Below are 20,134 nucleotides of genomic sequence, written 5' to 3' on the forward strand. Positions count from 1 at the left end.
GTACTGGACTTCCATAGATTTGGATCGGACAACTCATGGTGCTCGTTCTGCGTCACATCCTTAGTTTCCAGCATAAAAATTATAATTGAATAAAATAATTTCAATGAAAGTCATTCAGCTATTAAAATACAACTATGGCCAAAAGTTAGAGCATAATGTAGATCTTTTATTTAACATCATGTAATCAAATAAACTACTAAATGATATCACAAAAGTCTACTGGAAGCCATAATAGTAGTACAGTATTTTATGTTTTTTCAATTTTTGTCAGTTTTTCATTAAGTGTATGGAAAACTACAAAGCAATACGTAATTCAATATGTTAACGTAACATTATTAAGCAGGTTTCAAAATCTGTTAATTATATAGGGTGATGCTAAACTTTTGGTCATAGCTTTTCATTTACAAATATGGAAAGAGCTCTTATCTCATAATATTGGCATCACTTCAGAATTCACAGAAAGCACTTAAACTAAAACCTATTTTATCAATTAGAGTATTAACTCCTGGCACTAGTTCAAGAAGCGTCAGATGTAAAGTTTATTTAAAACAGTATTTTATGTGGTGAAAATGTATATTTTGCCTTTTCACATGTAATTACAGTAGTGGTGTTTTCATATTAGAATCTGAATCACAAGCACTTTCTAGGTCTTAGCTTTCTTTCCTGGATGATTCATGAATGTACATAAAAGCTGTGGTTGTTTCTTTTTTCCTCAGATTTTATGTTGCTTGCATCATATAAAGATGTTTTTCTGTTTTAGTGCAAAAACATAATTCAATTTAGAATTGGTGCTAACATAGGAAAACAATTTTACATTTCATTTTCTTGCAATTTTGCTAGCATTATCTCTAATATGCTAAGATGTTTTATACTTATTTTTACATTACTATGGTATTCTTTTTAAATCTCCCAAATAAATAATTTATTTTATTAATTCACTGTTCACAGTTCATTTTATTAATACAAAGGGCAGTCAATTAGAGTTCTGTACTGAAGAAGTCCAAAATGGATGCCTTTAAAACCAAACTGTTTTGGGTTTAGGTATCTGTTGAATTTATAAATTTGGGGGTGACTTATATACCTTTACACAGGCTATCATTAATTAAAAGATGCCTTTTCCTTGTGTCATTTTTTTAAATAAAATTATCACATTGTGTGGCAAGAAGGCTGAGTAGTGACATTCCCAGACCAGACCTGGAAGCTGACAAAAAGGCAGACAGGTACTTGCTGGTGAAAGTAATGCTGGTGCGCTGTTTTTATTTCAACAAAAATAAATGAAAAAGATATACAAAAAACACTGTTCACAGAGCAAAACAAAAGTGCATACTAAAACAGGTCACAATCACAAATACTGTATCTCCCTCCACCCAAAACAAGTACGTGCTGGTGTGTAGCAGTACGAGTAACAATTGCTTTCTTTTCTTTTTACTTTTGTTTTAGATTTTCTCCCATTTCACTCTCATTTCTCCTCTAAAACACCCACAACAAACAAACAAACAGACAGCTTTATATACACGTGGCCATTTACAAATTAACAACCAATTAATTAATTTGGTAACGGCCACATTCTGCACAAAAGTTTTAGTTTGCATGCAATGGTGACTGGCAAGCATTCCTGGGCGATGGTGAACTGGCATCCCCAGGTGATCACGAACTGGCATCCCCGGGGATGGTTAATTGGCCTCCCTGGGCGATGGCGAACTGGCCTCCCTGGGCAATGCAGGCTTTGCAGCCCTAGACATTGAAGAACAGGGCAGGAGTGGTCCCTCGGGAGGCGATGGCAGGTGTGGACCCTCGGGAGGCAACGGCAGCAAAGGACCCACGGGAGATAGCTCAAGCTCCTCTGGTGGTGGAGGTGGAAGCAGCGGGTAATCTTCCTCTGGCAGTGGAGACGGGAGCAGTGGGTAATTTTCCTCTGGTGGTGGAGGCGAGAGCAAAAGGTAGTCTCCCTGTAGCGGTGGAGGCGGGAGCAGCAGGTAGTCTCCCTCTTATGGTGGAGGCAGGAGAAGCAGGCAGTCTCCCTCTTGTGGTGGCGGTGGGAGCAGCAGGTAGTCTCCCTCTGTCTCTGGAGACTAGTGCAGCTCTCCCTTGGTCACTGGAGACTGGTGTACCTCTCACCTGGTCACTGGACACCGGATGCTCGGGCTCCCCCTTTCTGGGCGTTGGATGCTCAGGCTCCCCCCTTTTGAGTGCTGAATGCTTGGGCTCCCCCCTTCCAGGTCTGCGTCTGGGTCTCAGTCGGCCTCCAGGCAGCTGTACTCCTCATGTCTATAGCACAGGCAATATGTGCACCACTCCTCGTCATCCCAGTCAACGGTGTTGTTCCCAATACATTTATTTACAAGTTGGGCTTTGCCCAACCCCACTAATTATGTGCAGGGCTCTCTTCTGCCCTGCTACAATCCCCCCCCCCCCCCCCCCCCCCCCCCCCCCGTGTGCAGCATACGTGGACCCAACAGGAACAGAGGCAAGAAAGGGTCCATGGGTGGCCGTGCTGACAGCGAACAGGCTGGCTCCTCCAGCAGGGGCAATCCTGGCAGGGGGAATGCTGCCAGTGGCAATGTTGGCAGTGGAAATGCTGATAGTGGCAAGGCGGGCTCCTCCAGCCAAGGCAATGCTGTCAGTAGAAAGGCTGACAGTTGGATTGCACCCTCCAGGTGTTGTGCTGGCGCTGGCAATGGCAATGCTGCCTTCAGTGTGGGATACTCTGGCGGTAGCAGAGGTGCTGGGCACTCCGGACATGATGTTGGCGCTGGCAGTAGCAATGGCACGCCATACTCCGACAGTGATGGTGGCGCTTGCAGTGGTCTCCTGACCTCCCCCCTCTTCTTGGGCTCCGGCCACAGAATTTCCAGCAGCGAAACTGTCCTGGTGACACAAGCAACTTTCATTGATGCGTGTTGCCTTGTGTGACCATGCTTGTCAACATGCTGTCAACGTGGCGACAAGCCAGCTACGTGTTGCCCAGTTTAGGGCACTGTCCTATTTTGCTGGTGACACAGCAGTAACAAACTCAGTGGTAGTCAATCATATTTGATACTCGTGTCACTTGGAAAATAATTCAGTTGATTGTTTTCCATGCACAAGTTAACACCAAATAGGTTGTATTAAAATATTTCAGAGTCACGCATTTGGATGAGAGGAGTTAAAAAAACTGAAACTAAATGCATCAATTTTGCTAAAGCATAATAAAGTGAATATTGATAGCTGTGGAAGTTCAACTTTCACTTGTTTAACAGTAATCCATCACATATCCGCTTGTCACATTTCCGCCCTAAACGTTTATCCACCATCATCAATCTCTTCAGCAACGTTAGTTTATTATTGAACAGAGAAGATTAGTTCAGATATTGATGATCCTACCGAAGTTTTCATACGCTGTGTTCTATGTGCTCTGTGCACTGCCATTGCTGGTGGTGTCATGGGAGCTTTTCAGTGTGTTGATATGTAAATAAATGCTGCCTGTGGGGTGTATCATCTTCAACCTCCCTCTCGATCTCCTGACTGTCACTCAGCAGCGAATGCACACACCCACATGGCAGATGGCTACCCTGTCGCAAGCATTAATACCCTGTATTTTTCTAAAGAAGGGATTTAAGGGAGCTCCATAACAAAAGCTGAATCTCAAAACAATAATTATGCGAATATAGTAATTGTTACAGCTGTATATAATGGTATTTTAAACAGGATTCATATCCGCCTTTACTCTGGTCCCACCGCAGGCGGATATGTGACGGGTTACTGTATTCCCATTTCTTTAGGATCCTATATAAAAATTTAGCATGAGAATTATTTTTAGGAACTCTTCAGAAATTGTGTCATATTTATACTTCTCTATTTAAAGAATGTTTGCTTAACAAATGCAGAGAATGCAGAGGGCATTTCATGTTATGTCTAATGTGTCACATGGGAGTCTGACACTTAAAGTAATAAGATTTCTACCTCTGGATTTCCTGGGATGAATGAATGACTTCCCAAGCACATGCCATGTTGGCTTATATAAGTCTTCGATATCCAGCTGCCATCTGTCAGGATCCAAGTACTTGATGACCTCCTCAACAGTGCTGAAGCCAGAGACGGCTTCATTTAGGAAGTCCACACTCTGCAGTGATGGTGGCAGCACTGAAGGGGCTTCTGGTTCAGGAAGGTTCTGGATTGAAAAACAAAATAGGCAAATGCAATATTAAAACTGGAAGGAAAAGTTAATTTCTTCATTTCTACCAAATGATAAAACACACAAGGTGTCAGAAAAGCTATGCAGCTGGTGACATGAGTTCACAATAAACAGCAGTAAATCAATTTGAGCTAAACCTCACTGTTTTGTTATACTGTTTACAAAATGCTTTTTCTTTTTTTCTTTTTCTTTTTTACTGAAATAACGAATTCAGGGCTACATGTACTAATATGGGCCAGTGGCAGAGCAAACATAACACAATTTGCATTTCTTTTGTAACAATTTGCAAAGTATACATTTTGTCGTATGTACTAAGAGAAAATATGTTAATAAAGAGAGGCGCAATATACTAATTAAAATATCTGTTGCATCATCTTAGCGAGATCTCAAGCATTGCGCTGAAATAACATTAATGTGTTTTGGGTAAGCTACACCTTACCTTATGAAAAAATATAATTCTGTACAATACACAGTACATTACTAAAATCAATTGAATACCTAGCACACTTTCTTTTTACTTTAGCCTGTAGGCTATCGGTAACACAAAATAAATCATGCTGATGCCGCACTGCACACATTGGTGTACAATGTAAATAAAGGATTAGATTAAATTGAAACGTTTAAATTTGTGTTTTATGATTACTAGTATTATTAACTTGGCCTACTTAGAACCCTAAACAATTAATACAAAATAGATCATGGTGCCGCATTGACAAGTTCTGATACTTACAGGACAGTCAATTCTCGTTAATACAAATTTCAAGGGACCAGCAACAAATTTTGCATTATCCCACTAATTCATATTATCACGAGTAGCCTATAAGCCAAACGTTTACTGTCGATTTTTATTTAAGTTAGTCAGTAGTGCAGTGCTAAGTTGTGCACAATTACAAACCACCTACACATTAATAGAATAGGTGTGTTTCCTATTCCTACATAGATGTTCAGAATGAGCTGGAGGGTTTAGAGGCACATGTGTGCAGTCTATTATTGCTCCCAACACATTGAGAAAACCAGAAATGTGGTAGAAATTTGTTTTCTTGGCTTGTAGTACACCCTGCTTGTAAGGAAAACTAGACATTTGGGTGTATGCCTGCATACCAGCAACAATTGCAACTGTTTAAAATATACTTTCAGAAGTTCTTAACCAATTGATGCAATTGAAAGTGTCGCAATTGCCGGCAGCTTTAGTACATCTCATTATAATATTTGAGAATCCTCATTTCCACCCCCTTTTTGCAAATGTATGCAGGAACACCCATAGTTAAATATTCATGTAAGACTGAATCACAAAGAAAAACTGCTGCCGCAAAGCATTCCCTATAATGTCATTAACAACATTGCGCATATTTAGTACATTTCACCCTAGACTTCCGACTTATTAGCAACTGGTTTGTGATTATTGCAACTGCTGCAACACTTTAGTACATCTACCACTCAGACATTTAAAATTATATATAAGCTAATTTAGCCTAAAATGTAATTATTAACTTTTTTATTACCTTTTATATAGACAAGGAGAAAATTCAGCAAACGAGTAAAACTAACAAAATAAAATCACTATATTTTTCAGAACCAAATGTATACATTCATCACTTCCAAATGCAAAACCAGTGCCTGCACATACAGAGGGTCCTCATAATTGCGTAATAATCACCAAATTACAGCCAAATGCATCAGAGACATCTAAAGGAGGCTAGGAGTGAAGACAGTTTTCCAAGCGAGATCCCTAAAAATGAAGGTCACAAGGTTATATAGGAACATGTTCAGAACATTTAAGTTAATTCTGGCTATACATTTCAAAACCACTTTGCTTTCTGGTACACTTTAATCAAAGAAGACTACAAAAAACAGGACCTTCTGTAGACCTAAAATTATGAAATCTATTCTTATCTGTTGCTAGCGAGAAAAAACTTTTTTTTTTTCTTATTTTTCTTTATTTTGAAGCTGATTTTCTGTGATGCCAACAATCTGACCAGGTTGTCTTTTACCTTTGATCTTACTGTAATTCCTACAACCTAGAGCAGTTTGTGAGAACTCAAGGAAGGTTTTCTTTGTGTGTGCAGTATTTATAACTGTGAGTAAGTGCTTTGCAATCCTTGGCATTTAATGTCACGTTTATAATGTATTGTAAAAGCACAGCCGAGTGGTGTGCAGGGTGTTATCAGCACAGGTTTGAATCTTGGCTGTGAGAAGTCAATGGTCTTTGCTGGGGAGCCTTGCATTAGCTCTGTCGCTCCTGTGAGTTACAAAAACAGCAGGGGCTGTTTTTCCTCATTGCGCACAGCAAACACTGCTGGTCAGGCGCCCAGATAGCTCAAAACGGACACCTGCAGGGCTGGCCTTTGTACTCCAGAGGTTAGTAGCTCACTGATATCTGCTCTCTAGTTTCTGGGTATAAAAGAGGAAGCTAGCTCGGTCGGAGGATAATGCAAATAATAAATATGGAAAAGTATGAAAGTTTACTTTTGTTGTGCTTATCTTAGTTTTGTGCATGATTCACCTTTTCTCGGGTGTAATGTGTAGTGTCTTAAACGCCATTTCAACATTAAAATCATTGTATATCTTCCTTGCATTCAAACACCCCAGTTTTCTTTACAAAACTTTGCAGTAAACTCAAGGTTTTTTCCTTTGAAGTAATATCCTGGTGTACCAAAAAAGGTTCCCTAGCAAACTTTTTTTATCAGAGCATTGTGTTTTCTGTCCAAACCAGAGTGACATGTGGAGCTCTGCAAGAACGCATCCCATTTTGACAAGAAATACAAGTACTGATATATCACTATTGTAGAATAATTTGTTTCAAGTTTTATTTTAAATACCACTTTGATATAGTCATTTTAAGGTCATTATTCTGGAGATTATAAGATAGACATGCAAGTAGATTTTGTTTTAATTTTATTAGATTGTATCATTTTTTGTTCCTCGCATACAATCTAAAAAATGTTTTTAGGCATAACTTTTCACATTGTAATGTAGACGAATGCATAAAAAATGTAATATTGTATAATGGCAAATTACTGCAGAAGCATATGTACAGTACAATAGTCTTTTTTTCTTCTTCTTCTTCTTCTTGATACCAGTATTCCTGCCCAGGATGATGCATCTGAAAAAGCTTTATGAAAATGTTTATAATTCCATATGGTAATTGCAGCCATGTCCTGCAACTCCAAGACTGGTATTCATTTTAAACAACATGGCACTAAAAAAAAAACTATGTAGATCTGTCACAAGAATGGCTTGAGTGGCGTGTGTGGTGACGTCACAGACCAGGAAGAACGGGTGCGCGTGCTGAAACTGAGAGCATTGAACATAAGAATATAAGAACGTTTACAAACAAGAAGAGGCCATTTGGCCCATCTGGCTTGTTTGGTTGTTACTAGCTTATCGATCCCAGAATCTCATCAAGCAGCTTCTTGAAGGATCCCATGGTGTCAGCTTCAACAGCATTACTGGGAAGTTGATTCCAGACCCTCACGATTCTCTGTGTAAAAAAGTGCATCCTATTTTCTGTTCTGAATGCCCCTTTATCTAATCTCCATTTGTAACCCCTGGTCCTTGTTTCTTTTTTCAGGTCGAAAAAGTCCCTTGGGTAGACATTGTCAAAACCTTTTAGAATTTTGAATGTTTGAATTAGGTCACCGTGTAGTCTTCTTTGTTCAAGACTGAATAGATTCAATTCTTTTAGCCTGTCTGCATACTACATGCCTTTTAAACCCAGAATAATTCTGGTCGCTCTTCTTTGCACTCTTTCTAGAACAGCTATATCCTTTTTGTAGCGAGGTGACCAGAACTGAACACAATATTCAAAATGAGGTCTTACTAATGCATTGTACAGTTTTAACATAACTTCCCTTGATTTAAATTCAACACTTTTCACAATGTATCCGAGCATCTTGTTGGCCTTTTTTATAGCTTCCCCACATTGTCTAGATGAAAACATTTCTGAGTCAACAAAAACTCATAGGTCTTTTTCATAGAGTCCTTCTTTAATTTCAGTATCTCCCAAATGATATTTATAATTCACATTTTTATTTCCTGCGTGCAGTACCTTACACTTTTCTCTATTAAATGTCATTTGCCATGTGTCTGCCCTGTTCTGAATCTTGTCTAGATCATTTTGAATGACCTTTGTTGCTGCAACAGTGTTTGCCACTCCTCCTATTTTTGTGTCATCTGCGAATTTAACAAGTTTACTTACTATACCAGAATCTAAATCATTAATGTAGATTAGGAATAGCAGAGGACCTAATAATGATCCCTGTGGTACTCCACTGGTTACCACACTCCATTCTGAGGTTTATCCTCTAATCAGTACTTTCTGTTTTCTACATGTTAACCACTCCCTAATCCATGTACATGTGTTTCTTTGAATCCCTACTGCGTTCAGTTTGAGAATTAATCTTTTATGCAGGACTTTGTCAAAAGCTTTCTGGAAATCTAAATAAACCATGTCATATGCTTTGCAATTATCCATTATCGATGTTGCATCCTCAAAAAAATCAAGCTGGTTAGTTAGACACGATCTCCCTTTCCTAAACCCATGTTGACTGTCTCCCAGGATACTGTTACCATATAGGTAATTTTCCATTTTGGATCTTATTATAGTTTCCATAAGTTTGCATATAATAGAAGTCAAGCTTATTGGTCTGTAGTTACCTGGTTCAGTTTTGTTTCCCTTTTTGTGGATCAGTATTACATTTGCAATTTTCCATTTTGTCGGTACAACCCCTGTGTCAAGAGACTGTTGCATGATCTTGGTTAGCGGTTTGTAAATTACTTCTTTCATTTCTTTGAGTACTATTGGGAGGATCTCATCCGGCCAAGGGGATTTGTTTATTTTAAGAGCTCCTAGTCCCTTTAACACTTCTGCCTCAGTTATGCTAAAGTTATTTAAAACTGGTAGGAACTGATTGACATGTGGGGCATGTTGTCCATATCCTCCTTTGTAAAATCTGGTGAAAAGTAATAATTTAATATATTTGTTTTTTTTTTCCCATCTACAATTTTGACATTTGTATCTCTTAGGCATTTAACCTCCTCTTAGAAAAACATTTTGGAATTGGTTTTAGCCCCCTTGGCAATGTTCATTTCTATCTCTCTCTGGCCTTTCTAACTTCCTTTATGACTTGTGTTTGCAGTTCTGTGTACTCTTTCTGTGTACTTTGTTTTTGGTCCCTTTTAAATGCTCTGTAAGGTGCCTTTTTTCATTGAATATTTTTATTTAATTGATCTATTAAACAATTTTGGCAATTTAGTTTTACATTTATATTTGCCTTCTTTAGGGATGTAACTGTTTTGCGTCTCTAGTACTACATTTTTGAAGAACAACCATCTTTTTTTCTGTGGATGTTTTCTCTATTTTACTCCAATCTACTTCTGTTAGTCTCTGTTTCATACCTTCATAGTTTGCTTTTCTAAAATTGTAAACCTTAGCTTTAGTCATTACTTTTGGGGTTTTAAAAAGCACTTCAAATGAGACCATGTTGTGGTCTGAGTTTGCCAGTGGTTCTCTGACCTCTGTTTTAGTTATTCTGTCTTCGTTATTTGAAAAGACTAAATCAAGGCATGCCTCCCCTCTAGTCAGTGCCTTGACAAATTGTGTTAGGAAGCAGTCATTTGTCATTTCCACTATTTCAATTTCATCCGTCGTGCTACCCACCGGGTTTTCCCATTTTATATGGGAGAAGTTGAAATCCCCCATTAGTATGGCTTCTCCTTTGCTACACGCATTTCTAATGTCATTGTATAACAAATTATTTTGCTCACCGTCTGAATCTGGCGGTCTACAGCATGCTCCTATTATTATGCCCTTTGAATTTTTGTCCGTTATTCTGACCCATATTGATTCAGCTTTATTTTCTTTGTCCAGGTTGAGGGATTAAATTGTCCCTGATGGATGTTTGTTTTACAGGATTAACTAAATTTGAGGGCCCAATTGACTCCTCGCAATCACATTCTGCATGGGTTCCACTATGGATGCGTGACTGTCAGCTAATTTTATTATGTAGCTGGTCAGTCATGCATTCCCACGAGGTACTGAAAAACAATAACAAATAATGGTGGTGGCTTTTCGTCCACCATTTACACATAAACATATAATAATAAATATAATAATAACAATATATAATATATAGTATATTATATTATATATAGATATTATAGATATATATAAGTATATATTATATATATAGTGAACTTGTGGCTTGCCACACAGGCTCGCACGGGTTCTTTTCCCCTCACAGGATTGAAAGGAACAGCGCTCACGCACACTTTTAATAAACAAAAATGAAATAAACAAAAACCTAGCTTCTGTTTGGAGCACTGTGACAGAGATCGAATGACGCTTGGTGTTAGATCTCCTTCCAGACCTGTGAGGGCACTAGAAAGAAGGAACAGAGTAACCTTAAGCAAATGTCAAGACAATTTATTCCATAGGGTAGGTGGAAGTCTGCCATTTAGGAAGGGGGCGGAGCTACAGCACCCAAGCTCACTGACCAGGATGGTAGACGGCGTGGCATCAGAGGATTGGAGGAGCGGATGCGCTCGTTAACCTAGGGGTCATGGGCGAGGGTATAAATAGGGGGGCGTAGCTTCAGTGATCTGTTCCTTTGCAGATGGTTAGTAAACAAACCTAGAAGGATCCCGTACATTTTTGAAATAGAAACCGTGAGTGTTCTGTGTATTCGTCTGTCTCGTATCACTGTTTGTTTTGTGTCGTTTGCCTTAAAAGAATACTCGCACGATCTGGAGCTGTAGCCGCAGGCCAGCATTAACCCGGACAGCAACACTCACTTTGTTTAATTTAATTTTATTGAGCATTTTGAGCATTTAATTCACGCACTGTAGGAACTGTGTCTGTGTTTGTTTTTTGCCACCCATGGGATTACAAACAGGAGTGATACACGACGCTGTACCACTTCCATCATTATTATTGTTTGCAGGTTTTGCCATAAGGCTCTGGACATTATAATCATTAATAAACACCCTTGCACCTGTAAATCATTAGTCTGTGTGATTAATCCACTCTGCACTGCACTCACCTGCACGTATTCACCACTTTGCCACAAGCACTACCTAAACATTCACCAGGAACCTACTTTAATAAAAATGGACAACTAAGCTGTTTACCGGCTGTACTTTCACAGTACCTTTTACATAACAGTTGAAAACACCACCAACTGGGCCCTCCTCACAGTAGCAGCCCTGAGCAGACTGACTGCTTTCCTTTTATATCCTGCATCTGGCTCTAATTTTTAATAATTGCCAGGTGCAGGTGATAATTAAACAATTAAACAAAACAATTACCTTGGCAGGGAGGCTTTAACTCTGTCCCTGCCATAAACAAAAAAAATTTCGGTTTGCAGGCCAAATGTCCTGCTACACCTGTTACTATATATATATATATATATATATATATATATATATATATAATATATATATATATATATATATAATATATATATAAAGGGGCGGGCACTTTGCCACAAGGTCATATTACCTTATTTTAACAATACAGACAGATAATTAATCTAAGTAATTACTTTAGGACTACAATTTCAGCAACACTCTAACTAGTCTTTCAAAAAAAGATTCTTTAAGGTAAATTATTCTGAAAGTAAACGAAAGCAACACCAGTCAAAGCAGTAAGGCTTAACACATTTGCTTCAAAGGAAGATCTCTTGGCAAACCTGATAACGATATAGACTCTCTGGCCCCTCAAAGGTTCCGGAAGGGCTAATAGAACCATATTAAATTTCCTAAAAGATATTTAAGAAAATGAAAAGATTTTAAACAAAATAGGTAATAAGTCATAGAAAAAGAGATCGCATAGATATGAACCAAACAAATTAGTAATAAATAAGATAGCATTAACAATAACTAAAAATAACTAAATAAAGCCATCATCACCTTAATTAGACCTTGACATGTTCTATACAAAAATATAATTGGAAAATTCTATTGGAAAATATAAATAAAATCTAATATAAACTGGGAGTGTCCAGGATTTCCTCCAGGATTTCTCTTTACTTTGCTGCATCCATTTTGCCCTCTATTTTCACGAGCTTTCCAGGTCCTGATGCAGAGAAGCATCCCCATAGCATGATGCTGCCACCACCATGCTTCACGGTAGGGACGGTGTTCTCAGGATGATGTGCGGTGTTAGGCTTGCCCCAAACATAGCGCTTAGCGTTGAGGCTAAAAAGCTCTATTTTGGTCTCATCAGACCATAGAGTCTCCCACATGCATTCTGGCAAACTAGCCGAGACTTACTGTGAGTTTTTTTCAACAGTGGTTGCCACTCTCCCATAAAGGCCAGTTTTGTGAAGCACCCGGACTATTGTTGCCCTATGCACAGTGTCTCCCAGCTCAGCCGTGGAAGACTGTAACTCCTTAAGAGTTGCCATAGGCCTCTTGGTGGCCTCCCTGACTAGTGCCCTTCTCGCCCGGATACTCAGTTTTTGAGGATGGCCTGTTCTAGACAGATTCACAGTTGTGTCATATTCTCTTCATTTCTTAATAATGGACTTTACTGTGCTCCGGGGGATATTCAATGCCATGGAAATGTTTTTATATCCTACCCCTGATTGGTGCTTTTGAAGAACCTTATTCCGGATTTGCTTTGAATGTTCCTTCATCTTCATGATGTAGTTTTTCTTACGAAATGTAGTAACCAGCTGTGGGACCTCCCAGAGACAGGTATATTTAACCTGAAATCATGTGAAACACCTTAACTGCACACAGGTGGAGTTGAACTAATCGGAACTAATTATGTGACTTCTAAAGACAACTGGTTGCACCAGAGCTTATTTAGGTGTGTCATAGAAAAGGGGGTGAACACTTACGCAAACAATTATTTTCTGTTTTATATTTGTAATTAATTTAGAACAATTTGTAGATTTTATTTTTCACTTAGACATTATGGACTTTTTTTGTGTTGATCAGTGGCAAAAACTCCTAATTAAATCCATTTTGATTCCATGTTGTAACACAATAAAATATGGAAAAGTCCAAGGGGGGTGAATACTTTTGAGAGCCATCGTATTTGTAAGGTGAAAAAATGACACGTTAGAAGTGGTTACATTCCTGATATGTAGTTCAAATGAAAGATCTGGGTCAAAAACTTTGGTCCCAAAAGCATTACCTGCTTTATCTCAATTTAACAATAAAATTGTCCGGCATCCATAGCTTAATATCAGCAAGGCACGTAGTCAGAATATTTGAAGATAAAGTATCACTCGGTTTTAGAGCCAAATATAATTGAGTATCACCATTATAACAATAAAAATTGACATCATGCCTACAGACAGTATCGCCCAAGGGCAGCATGTACAGCGGGGAAAAAAAAAAAAAAAACTGGCCTGAGAACAGAGCCCTGGGGGACGCCACATGTAACTTAAGATAGAAAGGAAGAATCTTCCTCAAGTTGGACATATTGTAGCCTATTTAAAAGATAGGATTCAAACCAAGACAGGACACTACCTGACAATCCTGTAAGACTCTTGAGATGTTCAATCAAAATAGGACGATCACTGGTGTCAAATGCTGCACTTAGATCTAAAAGCGGTTTAGTCTGAATAGGGTCTAAAGCACATGTAGTGGATTTAGTTTTACTTACTAAGTCAACTAAATCTGCCTGATTAAGGTGAAGGAATCAAAGGTTTGGTCTGGTTTAGCAGGTCCCAGAGAAGTAGTGATGTAGGGTGGCTTGTTTAAATTGCCTGTAGTATTAGATATCTGATTTTTTATATCAATGATTTTTTTTTTTTTTTTTTTTTTAGTATTAAATAGATGTCACACTTACTGTACTACGGTTCTTAAATACCACTTATTCAATTTATATTAAACTATTCATTACCATTTCTTCTTATATACTATTCTGTAAGAGCTCTTATTTTAAATGTGCGTCCGTGGCAGGGGATGCATGGTATAATTGCTTAATATCAAATTACTGCATACTTTATCTACATAAAAGGTTTTTTTTTTTTTTTTTTTTTTTTTTTTTTTTTTTAACCACTACACTGGTCATCCATTTTGATGCTGATAAGGGCTTTATTTTTAATACAGAATATGAGGCGATGAGACAATTTGAAGGGAATGCATCAATTAATTAATATTGCTCAGGGCACATGAAACATTTCAATTAAATGCATTTAACTTAAAAAAGTCAATAGGTGCTCAATGCTCTATAGTGTTTTAATCTTCCACCGCATAAATGTTACATGATAGGGCATATTTTTAAACTCTATACTGAATGTGTAAAGATCTATGAGAAGCTTTTTCTAAAATTAAACCACTGAGATCGCAAAGAACCACCTTGCTGAAACATACACTAACATTAATGAGATGCCTGCAAAAAAAGACCATGGATTAAATGATAAATTCAGCGGCAGTCTGATAAACAGAATGCAATACAGCCAGATACTGTTGTAAGATAGATTGCCATGTTGTGTTATATAGCAATACAAAGCTAATTTCTATATGTCTCACATTTCTATAAGAAATGGCAGTTTTTTAAATGAACACTTGTCCACTAACTATGAGGGGAATTTTTTTTTTTTTTTTTTTTTTTTTTTTTAAAAAAAAAAGACCCCCAAATCCACTAAAATCCATGGCTCCTAGGCCAAAAGCATTGGTTGCTGGCAAGTTGGTTGCTAAGATATTCAAGTACAACATCAACGTGTTCAGACACTAAAGTAAGGTGACCATAAGGCTCTGTGTTCAGCGGGACATTTCAATTACAATGCGATTTTGTTCAGTTGCAAATACAGTTACAATGATGCTGCAGTAATTAAAATTATAATTAAAATTACACAAAAAAAAGTAACATAAGAAACTACGCACATTAACAGGTTTACTGTGTTTATTCTAAATAACCAATCAATAACCACAGCTACAAATACAGAAACATACTATGGGCCTCATGTACTAAACAGCGGTAAATGACCAGAATTACCGTGCGGCAGGGGGAAGCCACATTGCGAGTAAAAATGAAACAACGGGCGCTCTGTTCACTAAGCTAATGCACAAATAAAGCAAGCTAAATGATTCATTTGCAAGTTGTCACATCGCTCAGAATTATGCACGAAATTTACACACATTATAATATATAAAGAAAAGGTAAGTGCAATTCTGAGTTTGAATGAGCATAATGAGCGTGGGGGGTTGTCTTGCCAGTCAAAGCACATTTATGTTTAACTCTGTAAATCAAATAAATAATCAAAAGTAAGTGAGGCACTCGCTCAGTCAAATAAAACTTCACTATTTACATTTCCAAAAGTGTTTGGCGAAACATCACTTTTCTATGTTAAAGCAATGTCGTTTGAGTGCTTGTATTTATGACTGCACCTCAACTCTCACTCTGTACATTCATTTATTTGACATTTACTGTTTCCATAATGTTTGTATATATTAAAGCTATTTTAAGCATAGCCTACTTAAATCCAACACGTACATGGTGACTGTATAAATATGTTAACATAACTGAAATTGTTGCATATAGTCCTACACCTGCCTTGTAATCTTCATATATCCCGGACTGTCTGAGGATGTACAAGTAGGCATTGTCGCAATTGAAACAATCTTTAAAAATGTAACAAACTTTTGCTGGAAACAAGAGTTGTTTAAAATGGTCTTTGTTGGCTTAAAAAAAATTAACAAGCAGACTATATATTGTAAAAGATCCCCGCCACTCACACAGTTTGTTGCCCCTTTAACTCAGGACCCAGGACACAGAAATTGATTTTTTTCAACGCTTACGCGCATTTTTAATAAACGCAAACAGAAACAAAATACAAATGAAATAAACAAAACAAACACCTAGATCTTCCTTGAGCAATAACTACAACACACAGGGACCTAACTACACAGACCGGACAGCTAACCTGTTTACCGGTTCACAAAAAGACGTATACACACACACGCCCACGTACCCTTTCGGCACCACGACACTTTACGGTTGCCTTGCCGCAACCGGGCTCTTCACTCACAGCAGCCCCGAGCAGTTTAGCTGCCTCTCTTAAATACCCTGCACCTGGGATTAATTTAACAACAGCTACCAGGTGCAGCGGATAATTAATAATAAAACAATTAACAAAATGTGCATTTAACCCCCTCCCTGCCATCTTATATATATATAATATATATACTAATATCTTATATATATATAATATATAACAACCTTGAATGACATATTCAGCAACATCTTTTGTAAACTTTATGTTCACACATTAATTATAATGGCCATGTAATTCCCATAGATACCATCAAATTATTAATACATGATATAACATCATATATGCCACTGGACCCTATCAACCTAAAAAAATAAAATTAAGGGGCTCCCGAACCCATGGAGTGCAGGATGTGCCCTATAGCCTGAACGTCGTCGATTCCAGTCCAGCCTACTATATAGCCAACTGTGGACAGGAGCTCCCAGGGAGTGGCGGGAAGGGTTTAGGTCAGCTAGGGTGTCCTCGGCTCACCGCACACCAGCAACCCCTGTAGTCTGGCCAGGCGCCTGCAGGCTTGCCTGTAAACTGCCCGAGAACTGCGTTGTCCTACGACTCTGTAGCTCTTGGGTGGCTGTATGGGGAGTCCGCAGTGTGAAAAAAAGCGGTCGGATGACGGCACACGCTTCGGAGGACAGCATGTGTTTGTCTTCGCCCTCCCGAGTCAGCGCAGGGGTGGTAGCGGTGCACTTTAGAGAGATACTCTCATCTGAGTGTGTCACTGTTAGGCACAGCTCCACAATTCAGGATTTTTTTTCATTAAAAATCTTCGTAATATTTAATTAACTAGCTGTGTAGCGGTATGTTCGCTGCACTAAAGACTTTCACTGATTCAAATGTGTCTCACCTCTATCTGTGCTCTTTTTAAACAATCCTGTGACTGTGACCTGCTTGTTCGGTAACTGTTTAGCGCGAACTTAAAGTTTGATTTTCTTTTTTTTTTTTGTACTGTGCTGTCAAGATGCTTGTCAGTAGTACATTTTCTTAGATGATCCAAAGACACATTACAAGTTGAGCAAAACAGAATCCCACCATTTGCATGCAAAGTCCCCTTTTCTTAGCTCTGGACTCGATCTTCTGTTGGAATGAATTTAGCTTTTTTTGTGAGCTTACTGCATTTTTAATGTTAATCATGCACTGCAAACTATTACAGCAACAGTATCTAAACAACCATTTTAAACTTCCTGCCTAAGACTCGCATGTTACCTCATTGTCCATTATGAGGAATTCACCAATCATGAAGCGGGTATTTGTTTGACCCCGTTGCCATAGTAACAACCGTGTACAGCTACTGTAGTGCTGCTTCTACTTGATCAAATATGAAACAAACAGGGGAGGTGAAGAGTAATGTAAAACTTTTCATAACAAAAAAATTTAATGTGATGTGCCATGCAGTACAAGGATGACAAAAAAATAATGGTGTTTCTTCAGAAAATGAACATTCTTCAGCTTATCAAAAACAAAATATTAGATAGAAGTACTCTAATTTTGATGAACTACAATTCAAACAATATAATGTAAGTGCTTTTGTCTTAGTGTTACATCAATTTATCTGATTTCATCTCTGTGTAATAGATTTACTCTATTTCGGTTTAAGTAATTGTGACAGAGAGACAATGATTGTTGGTGGTAAATCTCCCTCCTGACCTGTGAGGGTGCTAAGAACGGGAACAGAGTACCCTGGACTGTTTGGCCTTACACTTAATTCCTAGGGTTAAAAGGAAGTCTGTCATTTAGAAAGGGGGCAGAGCTTCAGTGCATTAACTTATCAACCCAGAAGGGAAATGATGTGGCAGCCGCGGACTGGAGGAGCGGCTGCAATCATTTACCAAGGGGTCATGTGTGACGATATAAATAGGGGACAAAGCAACGTAAACTGTTCCTTCATTTTGGTTAGAGAACAATCTGGACCGTGATTTGTGTAAGAAAACATATCGTGAGAGTTTGTTTGTCTCTAATTGTGTTTTGTTATTAGTAGATGACTAATGTGTTCTGGAGCTGTCGCCAAGGGAAAGCGCAAACCCGGAACAGCACTGCACTTGTATCACAAATAAACTGTATTTGCACCATGAGCAATAATTCACTCACTTATTATTTCGGGACAAACCCAGGGATTACAATTTAAGTAATACATCCTGTCACAATATGCAAAGTCTTGGTTGGTTCTCAAGCTAAATTTAAGCATTCAGAGGTACCTCCAGTTTATCCTCATTTCCAGGGAAATCCATCTCTCATGGGTGATAATAAAGCAGAGCTGAACCTGATGAAATGCTTCCAAGACCCATGTTGCCTTTTGACCAAAATGTAATCATACTAAATCATAGGGACTGTGAAGGCATCCATTTTTATATTGGCATGTATTGTTGCTTATACTGTTGCTGTGAAATGCAGTTGTACTATACACAAATACATTAGCCACTTACTCCTATGGGAATAAAATATATGTCAAAAGTATTCCATCCACAGTTAAACTTTGCAAGAGGTTTTCACTGACATTCTCAACTCCTTTTCTACCATTCCTTAATCTTCAGTGTTTTTCCTGAAAAAAAAAATTCACCCTTATCTTGTAGTTATGGCATAAGCTTAGTTGGTATCCAAAATAAGTTTATTTATGTTATTTTTGTTTTGAGTTAAGGCGTGTTAACAGAGCAAAAATGCCAACATGTTTAGCGATGTATTAACCTCTCTGTACCTTGCTATTGGCTTCTATTGTTATGAACTTTTGACTGATATCATAGAGGAATTTCCCCACATTTCCCATGTGCGGAAAATGTACAGTGTATGATATAAAGAGCATTTTGCATTGCATATATCACATGTAAATACCTGCTTCACTGCTTATTAAGTACTGGTTTATATTTGAAGATTATGGAAAACTATGTCAGGGATGCAAATTGATTTGAAAATTGGTGCTAAAATGTTTTGAAAGTTTAGCAGCAGAGAGCCTAAAGGTGCTAAATTATAAAACCCTGCCCTAATCAAGCCCCCTCCCCCGCTTTTCAATGAGTTTGTAGTGTTTTATGAAATGCTTGTATCAGTGCTTGTTAAGTGTACTATTGCCCACATACCTTTTTGACTTGCTGAACAAAGACTGAATTGGTAATTGGGGGAAAAAGTGCACTGCGAAGACCTGTTTTCAAACAGCTTCTGCAGCTAAAACCTCCCATGTGACACAAACCTTCTCTACTGTGTATGAGGATAAGTGTGGGTGGGTCATGTGAGTTGTCCAGACCCAATCAGAAACTATCATCAATAAAAAAAAAAACATTAAAAGAAATTAAACATGTCTACTGGTGCCAGAATGGAATGTTGCTGGCGCTATAATAAGGTACTCTGATGCAATAGCACCAAATTTGCACCCCTGCTATACTTAATTCTCACCAAAGTAAGTAAAGTTTATGATTATGTATCATGATGACAGATTGAAAAACTTATTTTAGCCACAGCATATTAACTTACCTGTAGTACAAAACACTATGCTGAGTTAATGAGTCTATAAAACCACTGTAGGTTTATACAACATTGTGTTTACATCCCTTCTGACTTTTGTTTGCAGACTCTGTATCTATTTTAAAACTTTTGAAAATGATTACCTTACCTAACCTAGCAACAGCTGCAAAATATTTGGGCTCAAACACATATGAGATTTATGCTTGTGCCTCCTCTGCCAAAATCATTCTTTAAATTTAAAATTGATATGATAACTTTAACCTCCAGCATACCTTACAGAAAGGACAGGAATGCAGAGTGGATTATTCTTCTAAGGTATGAAAAAAAAAGTTTTCATCTAGTAAATAAAGAATAACTTCCATTGTACTTTGCTGCCCTGACGAAAAGGTGTTTCAAATTTGTTGCAGGCTGTGTCAATCTTTAAAAGGGAAATGGCTTAGAAAGCAGACAGGGACACACAGACACAAATGTATGCCAGGAACATCTGACAATAGGCTCTGTG

At 38.1% G+C, this 20,134-nt stretch overlaps 1 protein-coding gene across 1 annotated transcript in view; it reads right to left on the reverse strand.

Moving 5' to 3' along the window:
• Positions 1-20,134, reverse strand: part of LOC121295227 (platelet-derived growth factor C-like) — a 108,748-nt gene that overhangs the window by 6,733 nt on the left and 81,881 nt on the right. The window contains exon 4 of the mRNA XM_041219658.1: positions 3,943-4,150. Within this exon, the coding sequence (XP_041075592.1) occupies positions 3,943-4,150 (208 nt within the window). The remainder of the gene's footprint in view (positions 1-3,942; positions 4,151-20,134) is intronic.

Source organism: Polyodon spathula, chromosome 2 (genome assembly GCF_017654505.1).
Source record: "Polyodon spathula isolate WHYD16114869_AA chromosome 2, ASM1765450v1, whole genome shotgun sequence".
In the NCBI taxonomy this organism is placed as follows: domain Eukaryota; kingdom Metazoa; phylum Chordata; class Actinopteri; order Acipenseriformes; family Polyodontidae; genus Polyodon; species Polyodon spathula.